A 9,978-nucleotide genomic window follows, 5' to 3' on the forward strand; every position below is an offset into this window, starting at 1 on the left:
AGGGATCTAATCTAATTCCACCGAGCCACCGCTGTGCAGCCAGACAACCCTTTAGCATTCACTTAAATAAATAAAAAAATACTAATAACATTTGTTTCATGTGTAAGAGCTTTGATTTGATTAGGAAATGCCAAACTGTGTTGCTAAACTTTACAAGGGCCCAGATTTAAAGAGGAACGATCTGTCTTTGTATTGTGGTTTTTGAATATAAAGTGTTCACGTAAATATGTATCCTATTATAATTGAACAATGTGTCCCTTTTAGAAAGGAAGAACGACTTCCTTTTGAACACAAACACTTAAGTCATTCTCAATTTCATCGTATTTTGTGTTGTGTTGGGGAGTTCTGTTTTTACAAAATGAAAAGTGAAACCAAACTTGATGTCTTGCATTGTTTCCTACTTCTGTGACAGTAGTTATTTTGGGCAATGAGTTTCCCTTTAGTATTTTCCTGCCAACGCCCTTCACATCCTTAAGGGCTCCAGTAAGCCTTTTTCCTTGAAAGACACTTTGACATATCATAGAAAGAAAAAGGATACATTTAAATTATAAAGTAAATACTGGCTGTAATCTATTAAATTGCCTTAGCTTCGGGATTAATGCCGGCCCAATGTTTAAATTGGACATATTTGATTAGACCATAATCCTTAAAGGTCACCTATCATGCTATTTTTAGGCAATAGCATGGGTCTCAGATATATACAAATATATAAAAAACATGTCTATGAAGTGTTTTGCTCAAAATACCAAACAGATCACCCATTCTCCATGCCTCATATCCCTCTATTTCACTTCCTGTTTCTAAAGTGCTGATTTGGGGTATAAAGCTTTAAAAAATTGATTATAAAAAGGAGGGGTCTGAGCTCATGCGGGACCCGGCAGCTACTGTCTAAACTAAATACTGAGGTGATGAAACGCCATATCATGGATTATCAAGGACTCTTTCTGAAACAGTATGGAGCTCAAAGGCTTTCTCTCTTGCCGGTTATACCACAAGGTGAGTTCCTTTTTACTTCCTGCTTCTTCACACACATGCTCTCCAGTACAGGTTAGCTCTGAGTGTTAGCGATGCTAACGTAAACACCGACCATATTACGTCCAAAACAGTCGGGCATTGTTTCTGATAGCAACTTTCTGATAGGGCCATGGGTCCACATTTCAGATATTACGTCATATCGGACGCAAATCTGGATAAGCGCCGTTGTAGCCCCGTTTTTAGAGATTTGGGTACAGAGGAAAAGAGAGAGGGTTTTATTTTCTGACGCTGCGTGAGTTCCCCGACACACCGGGGACACATGTTTATGTATAAAAGAAATCAAAAAGTGCATTTTGCATGATAGATCCCCTTTAATGTTATTAGTAACATAACTGTTTTTCCTACAAAATAAGCCACACCTAGTGTCAGCAGAAAGTATTAAAAATAATGATTACAACAAAATGCAAAAAATAAATTAAAAAATATATAAAATATATTTTAAGATCATGTTTAATCATCTGATTCGTCTGTACATTGCTGTTTTAGTCTGTGTTCTTCTAATTAGTGTCTACAGTGTGTGCCTATTGAGCTGTTTAGAGCCACGTGGGACAAAACCCGATCCTGCCCCTCCCTCTCTCTGTCTAAGTGAATGGTGACTGTAAAAACTACACTGCGCATGCTCAGAATCTTTTCCTATTTAATGTGTGTGGCAAAAAAATAATGACCATAGGGGCATAGAGCTGCCATCCCCACCATACGTCATCTCACATCATTCAGAGCTGATTGGCTGTAAGTACGTGTGCCGCGAAAAGTGTGGTGTGTGAAGAGGAGACGAGAGAGCTGCAGTGAGGCGTCCTAAAACCTGGAAGTAAGCTGCGCATGGCTTCCCTCTACAAAAAAGCAATGAGGTTTCTCCATAGGATTTTAGAAAATAGCTCCAAATAAGGTCTGTGGGAAACGTAGCTGTGAGATAAATGCACGTTTTGTTCAGCCGGATAATATCCACATGTCTACCCTACTTTTATAATTTTCGAATCATAAATCTATTGATTAAATTAGATTTATGATAGACTTTTGAAACTACAAGAACATAAGGAGGACTTTTACAAAAAAGTAATAGAGATTTTTGTCCAGAAGATGGACTTAATGGACGTAAAATTGACTTAATATTCAAGTCAAGGTAAGACTGCAATTTTATTGAAAATGGGATCTTACTAAGAGAGAACAATTCAATATTTAAATGATAAAATTACATTTTTTGGGTATCCTTTTGTTGAACTGTCTGTTTAAAATTAATTGAAGCATCAGACAAAAAAAGCTTTTGAAAATAATATTATATTTTGATTTAGGTCAAAATATAATATTTGTAAACCTGAAGAGTCAGTGCCAGTGCCTCACCAGCCATGAACCTCACTGCAGAAGCTATAGACATCTACGTTTTTTGTGCCCCACCACTTTTGTACATATAAAAACGCCACTGGAAATGGGCATATTGTACAGCACTAATGAAGAGTATTCACGGTTTCTAAAGAGTTTATCATACCCCATTGTAAAACCCCTAAAAACGTAATTAGATGCACTTTATTAAATAACACTTATAGTATCCATCTCACAGCAGACACAATGACACGTATGTTTCTAATGCTGTATACCAGAAAAATCAGATATTGTAATTGTGAACCACATGTGGTGACGATACAAATACTGATGGCAGTGCATATTCAAAATGGTAAACCATCGACTTAAAGGCATCTTAGGTTAATTAAGTAAAAAATAATACATTCTTTTATATACTGTACGTCGAGAGGCGAAGTCCCTCCCTTTCCGGGGACCTCCATGGGACCTTATTTCTGAAAAAGTATGTATTGAAGTCAATGGAGAGAAAGATTATCTTTTGATCCCGTTTGAATTGTGCCACGAATTACACATATGATGTTTGTCAATTTAAAAGATAATTTTGCAAGTCAAAAAAATAAAAATGTGTCGTAAAAATGTGAAGTAACACTTTGTTTGTGTGAAACCGCTCAATGAACTACATCTCCCGTCTCGCACCACACACCAAGACGGCCGTCACGTTGGCACTTTTCACTTCTTTCTTTCAGAATGAGGCGGAAAGTATTAAAAGAGGTGAAAATCACTCCAAGTCTGGGCACGTTGAGAGCTGTACATACACACAAGGGGAGTTAGTCGGTTCCGTGAGAGCCAGCATGCGGGACCGGGACTCTGGGATTTGTAGTCTTTCTAGTTGCGTATTTTTCATGGTCTTATATTTCAACAGTTTTAAGACAAACTGACTTTTTTTACATGGAAATTATTTTTTAAGATTGACAAACATCATATGTGTAATTCATGGCACAATTCAAACGGGATCGAAAGATACATTTTCTCTCCCCATTGACTTCAATACATAATTTTTCCGAAATAAGGTCCCATGGGGCGGAAGTAGATGGGCGGGAATTCGCCTCTCTATGGGAAAAGGTTGCTATGAGGTCAAAATATGTTGCCATGTTTTTTTGTTTATGTCGTGCGCCTGAAGCGCTTGGAGGCCGAAAGACAGGAATTTAAATTGGGAACATTTCTACCTCCGAGTTCTCTGGAAGGCAGGACTGTTATATTAAAGTGATTCCAACATTACTGCACTGCAGCAATTGACATTTTCACACAAACGGTTTGAAGGGTTAACATGTCGTCTCTTAAAGAGATCTGTTAAACGCTTATGATAATCACAAAATGGCAAGGGTCACATTTTAAGTAGTAGTTGCTTCAGCCTGCCAACATTTTGTCCGTGTTGTTGAACAGCAAAACTGCAAGCCAGTGTACAGGTCAAATAGAAAGCCAAGAACTTAACCTATCTTTATGATATTATCTATATCTAAAATGACAGTGTTATCATATCCAGACAGACCTGTAGGCGGACAATTACTTCCAGCTAAAGGTTACAGCTGCTGCCTCCCTGCAGAACTCCCACATCTCTTTCAGTACAGAACGAGGGGGTGGAGTTTAGGTCTGAGTTCAGATCTATTTCTGGTGTTATAAAAGAAGCAACGCTATAATCACACACATTACAGAATACACCCACGGTGAAATGTCCCATCCCCCGTCTCTTAACATCCTGAAGTCAAGCCACAAAAAAATGGTCTTTGTTTCTAAAAGTTGACATTTTGAAAAGCTATATTTCCAGACCCATTTCCAATAACAACATCTGTGGTAAAAAGTGATATAATCTCTTCAGCTTTTGTTCACCACGGACCTTATTTCGGGTATCTAACCAACATTGTCAGCCCCGTCTTGGCCACGACTCTCATATCAGACTTTCCTGGTTAAATAAAGATTACAAAAATGATAATACTATTAGGTAATCGTACAAAAGCTTTCGAAAAACATTAACAAGATGAGGGAACTTGGAGTCCTAAAACTAATTTCCTGGGTTTTATGACTAATTCTTGCGCCACTTAGTTATCTTTTAAATGGTGTCATCTCTCGGTATCACTCAGCGCAGTCAATCACTATGAAATCAAATAATATATATAACAGGAAGTGTCAACACCATACGGACCACACAACAGGAATCTGTGTGAAACGTTTGCTCCCATTTCTACTTCAATTCAACCTCTTCTCTCTCTGCTCTTACATCCGGTCGAGTTATTTCTGTAACTCAGATGTGAAACAGTGAAATGTAGGCTGTGTGAATGAGACAGAATAGCAAGAATATTTACTGACACAAGTCTGGCAAACAGGAGGAAAGACTAACACATGTTCTAGACTAAATATTCTCTGGATAGGTATCCTAGATATGCACTGTAGCTGTGTTTTGTCCTCAAACTAAAAACACAATAAACTGGAGGATAACATCCAGGCAAAACATTGCGTTGGTTCAATTTATCTTTTGGGGGTTTTCGACAACCAAACAATACTAACATAAAAGCTTTTTATACCATAACAATCATATGCCTTTTATTTAACTTGTGTGTACCAATGAATACCCCCCAAAAGTGTCTGCATGTTCAAATCTGCCCTGCGGTCCCTTAAACCCCCAAAACGGGGCCTAAAGTTGCCTTCAAAACAAATGCACGAACAACTACTTGATTGAACTTAAAGGTGGGGTAGGTAAGTTTGAGAAACCGGCTCGAGATACACTTTTTGTTATATTCCATGGAATGCTCTTAACATCCCGATAGCAATGAATATCTTAAGTGCTTTGACAAAAAATCCATTAAAAAAAGTAATCAGTGGAAGCCGTAGCGCTGTAAAAAGCACGACCAATCATCTGAGCCGGCTAAAGTAACTGGATGGCCTACCTGCCTGTCAGCCTTCCATCTGTGCACAAACTTATCTCGTGCCCTCATTGGTCATGTGCGCGTTCGTGTGTGTTGGAGGAGGGGCTCTGTAAGGAAGGGGCAGATTTTTTCCGGTTGTGTATTTTCAAATTCTAGCGCACTCGAGCTGGTTTCTCCTAAATGACCTACCCCACCTTTAAACAATGGCCCTAAAATGGATCTGTTTACTGTAAACAAAACAGCAAGACTTAACCCTAACCCTGTTAAATACTGCAAAAAAATGAATTGCTCCAACATGCACATGAGTTTAAGAGACTTTTCATGGAACATTTGACGAAAATAAAAGACACAGAGAATCATTCTTTCCTGACTGGTCAAAGAGAGTGGGTGATAAATGCAGCTCACTGGGGTGGTCTTTCTTCCACATCCAAGTTACTCTACATTTGTTTCTCAGATGTTGAGTAGGTCTCATTTTCCCAGAGCTAAAAGCCTCTCCTCACACTGCTGTGAACATGCCTCTGTGTTTCAGTTGCAAGCTGGCAGAACCACTAGACATTCAGCTGAGTCACATGACCCGGTTTACATTGTTAGGGAATGATGAAGCATGTTTAAGTGGAAAGCTTGTGGTTTGTTAAAGACGGAGATGTTTGTGACCGCTTGTATCAGTATGTAGTGTTTCTACTTTAAAGAGTCCTCTCCTGCTGATGTTCAGGTGTATATCAGTATGTAGTGTCTCTACTTAAAGAGTCCTCTCCTGCTGATGTTCAGGTGTATATCAGTATGTAGTGTCTCTACTTTAAAGAGTCCTCTCCTGCTGATGTTCAGGTGTATATCAGTATGTAGTGTCTCTACTTTAAAGAGTCCTCTCCTGCTGATGTTCAGGTGTATATCAGTATGTAGTGTCTCTACTTTAAAGAGTCCTCTCCTGCTGATGTTCAGGTGTATATCAGTATGTAGTGTCTCTACTTTAAAGAGTCCTCTCCTGCTGATGTTCAGGTGTATATCAGTATGTATTGACTCTACTTTAAAGAGTCCTCTCCTGCTGATGTTCAGGTGTATATCAGTATGTAGTGTATCTACTTTAAAGAGTCCTCTCCTGCTGATGTTCAGGTGTATATCAGTATGTAGTGTCTCTACTTTAAAGAGTCCTCTCCTGCTGATGTTCAGGTGTATATCAGTATGTAGTGTATCTACTTTAAAGAGTCCTCTCCTGCTGATGTTCAGGTGTATATCAGTATGTAGTGTATCTACTTTAAAGAGTCCTCTCCTGCTGATGTTCAGGTGTATATCAGTATGTAGTGTCTCTACTTTAAAGAGTCCTCTCCTGCTGATGTTCAGGTGTATATCAGTATGTAGTGTCTCTACTCTGACATGTCTCCATGCTTTAATGTTCAAAAAGCTCTTTATTTGTCTCATACTGTCTGTGCTGCAGCACCTCTTTTCACCCTCTGTCTGAAACCAGAGCCCAGTCTGCTCTGACTGGTTAGCTGGCCGGCTCTGTTGTGATTGGTCAACCGCTTAGAGATGTCCCGCCCCTTAGCCTATCACGTACAATTTGTTGGAGCGCTAGCCAATAGAAATGCAAGTGTTACAGAGTGATATCATTATCTTATAGAAGTAAACAAAGGAGTCCAATGGAAGCGTTACAGGAAAGGGAAAACCCCCAAAAAGCATAATATGACCTCATTAAAATTACAGTAATGGCTTCCAAAATGCAGAGAAGTAGAAGTAGAATAAAATGAAAATACTCAGGTGAAGTGTACTTAAATACAGTACTTGTGAAAATGTACTTTATTAGACTCCACTTCCGGTGAATACAGATGAAGAAAATGTGCAAAAGTCTCTGAAAGAAGCTTTTACAACGATGAAAAGAGAGCTGGAGAGGACTCGGGTTTCCAACCACTCTACTAAAAATGGCTTATAATTACATCCAATCTGCAGCAGGGCCCGGCCGCTCAGATCCTGTCATTGAGGTTTCTCTTTATGTCTCAGTCTGAAATTACTCCAGCATGTGAAGCTATATCGAACCCCACAGTATGTTCTGAAACATCATGTTCTGGATACTATCCTCGTCTACTTTTTTAGCTGCTTTTCCTCGAGATGAATATTGATGTGTGTGCAGCTTTAAAAGGAGAGGCCTCCAACCAGTCATTTCGAAAGGAATTTGGGGACAATCACAGAATCCAAGACCAACTAATAAATGGGTACATTATGCTTTTTGGGCTTTTCCCTTTGCTGTATGTTATACAGGTTTTAGTGAATGTGAATGGTGTGCAAAGGCTAAAATCCCTGTATTTTTCTCCAACACACTCACCCGCCCTGCCTGAAACGCCTCCATTAGACTCCTTTGTTTACTTCTTGAACATAGTGACATCACTTTGTAACACTCACTCTTCTATTGGCTAGTGCTCCAACACATTGTACGTGATAGACTACGGGGCAGGACATCTCTAAACGGTCGACCAATCACAACAGAGCCGGCCAGCCAATCAGAGCAGACTGGGCTCTGGTTTCAGACAGAGGGTGAAAAGAGGTGCTGCAGTATGAGAAAAGTAAAGAGCTTTTTGAACATTAAAGCATGGAGACAAGAGGCCCGTCATTGTCAGACATCCCACTACTGCAAACAGATATATTGATATTGTTTGTGGTCCAAAGTAGGTATAATATTGATAATATGACACTTACAAGAAAGACTGAAGGCATGAGGTGACAAACAGAGACCTTCGCCACATGTTTGAAGTATTTTCTAATAAGCTCTATGTATAGCTGGGCGTGTGCTGCCATACCAGCCGGAGGAATGTGGCAGCAACTGGACCAGCACATGGGACATTGTACACCCTGACAATACATAATGCATAACAAGTACTTTTACATTTGGTACTTTATGTATATTTTGATGCAAATACTTTTGTTCACTAAAATGTGAATGCTTTCAAAATCATCCAAAAAGCATCCTAATACACTAAAAGTACCAAAAAGTAAAATAAATACTGCTGCTGGATATCTTAACCTATGATCCCATGTCATTGTTTATTTATTAGTCGATGTATATCTTGTATTAATTAATAATCTGAATATGTAAAGTAACTTAAGCTGTCAGATAAATGTAGTGGAGTTAGAAGTACTAGTATCTTGACTCCAAAAATGTAGTAGTATAAAGTAGCATTAAATTAAAATACTCAGAGAAAGTACAATTAGCTCAGAATTGTTGAGTACATTTACTCAAGTAATGTATCATTTGGGGGTACTTTACTTGAGTATTTCCATGTTCTACTCCATTTGTAGGTACTTTTAACATAAATACATGTGTTTATATGATTGTATTTACCAAAATGTGCTCCATATTGACGAATTACAACATTAAAAAAACTGTTATATGTATTTTCTAATGATAGAAATAGGATAATATAATATAATCTAATAATAATAACACAACACAACACATGTTGCTTTATTTTAAAGGATCTGAGTACTTTTCCCACCACTGTGATTGTACAATACTTGAGTACATGGACTACATTAGATTCCTCCACTGGTTAATATTTAAGTTCACAAGATAAAGTAGTGCCAGCTGAGCCTGAGTGGAACCATAAAAAGTGAACAAGGAAAACATGCCTGAATGTAAACGGAAACAAAACGATTAGTATGTAATGTATGCGCCAAACAGAGCCTTGTTTACAGTTCAAGTCTTGAGTGGCAAAATGAACTGAAGCATGCCCCGAGTTGTGAACTTTGAATTTTAAATAATTACCATATTTCGGTTTCTCCTCCAGTTCCATGACTCCGGAATGTTTCTTCTGTGCAATAGGAGCTTAAAAAGGACGGCTAACTACAACATATTTCCAGTTTTGAAGGAGGTTTTAGTGAGGCGCTTCAGTCAGTTTGAACACTTGAGGAGTCCGCTTCAAAATCTTCACGGTGCTGCTAACATTTAAAGGGGCATTCCTTAGAGAATGGTGAGGACCAATGAGAACGCAAGACGGAGTGATTGACAAAGCGTTTAGCCAATCAGTGAGCGAAGGAGGGAGTTTATATTCCTACCGTTTACTGGCATAGGCATAAATGTCCAATGAGCTGCAATATAACCAGTGGTGCAATGTAATACAGTATCTTTACTCTCAAATACTCTATTTTAGTACAATTTAGAGTTTTTTCAACCTTTATACTACATTTTGACACCCCATATGGTACTTTTTAATTCATTTCAGGTATTTAGTTACCTTACAGATTCAGATAATAAGCTAATACAACATCTAAATCAACTAATACATGAACAAATTGACATATAATTATAGGTTAAATATCTAGATCTAACACTAGATAAAGTCAGTCAAAATAGCTCCACCTTTAAATACTGTGTGAGCACTTTATTGCATCAATACCTAAATCCAGTAAATTATTAAATTATTCTGAAATGGGCCGTAACGAGTGCTATTACATGACTTTTGGTACCTTAAGTATATATTGATGTCAATACATCTGTACTTTTAATTAAGTGAGATGTAAAATGCAGTTCATTTACTTGTAACAGAGTATTTTTTTACAATTTAGTGTCGCATATATCTGTCTAAATATTCTCATTTTTGTATTAAATATGGGCTACATACTGTAACATGTGTTTGTCAATTATGACTCATTCACAGATAAAATGTGTCTTAATCAGCAGAGTGTGCACCAAATCAATGGTATGGCCCTGATGAAATTCAAGAGAACATTAAATATATAA

The 9,978-nt window shown here is 38.1% G+C and overlaps 1 protein-coding gene across 1 annotated transcript in view; it reads right to left on the minus strand.

The window, feature by feature from the left end:
* LOC117535493 (choline transporter-like protein 2) overlaps positions 1–9,181 on the minus strand; it is a 37,783-nt gene extending 28,602 nt beyond the window's left edge. Inside the window, exon 1 of the mRNA XM_034199977.1 lies at positions 9,004–9,181. Coding sequence (XP_034055868.1) covers positions 9,004–9,031 — 28 coding nt within the window. The 5' untranslated portion in view covers positions 9,032–9,181. The remainder of the gene's footprint in view (positions 1–9,003) is intronic.
* Between the last annotated feature and the right edge of the window lie 797 nt (positions 9,182–9,978).

The sequence above is a fragment of the Gymnodraco acuticeps genome, unplaced genomic scaffold (genome assembly GCF_902827175.1).
Source record: "Gymnodraco acuticeps unplaced genomic scaffold, fGymAcu1.1, whole genome shotgun sequence".
Lineage (NCBI taxonomy): Eukaryota > Metazoa > Chordata > Actinopteri > Perciformes > Bathydraconidae > Gymnodraco > Gymnodraco acuticeps.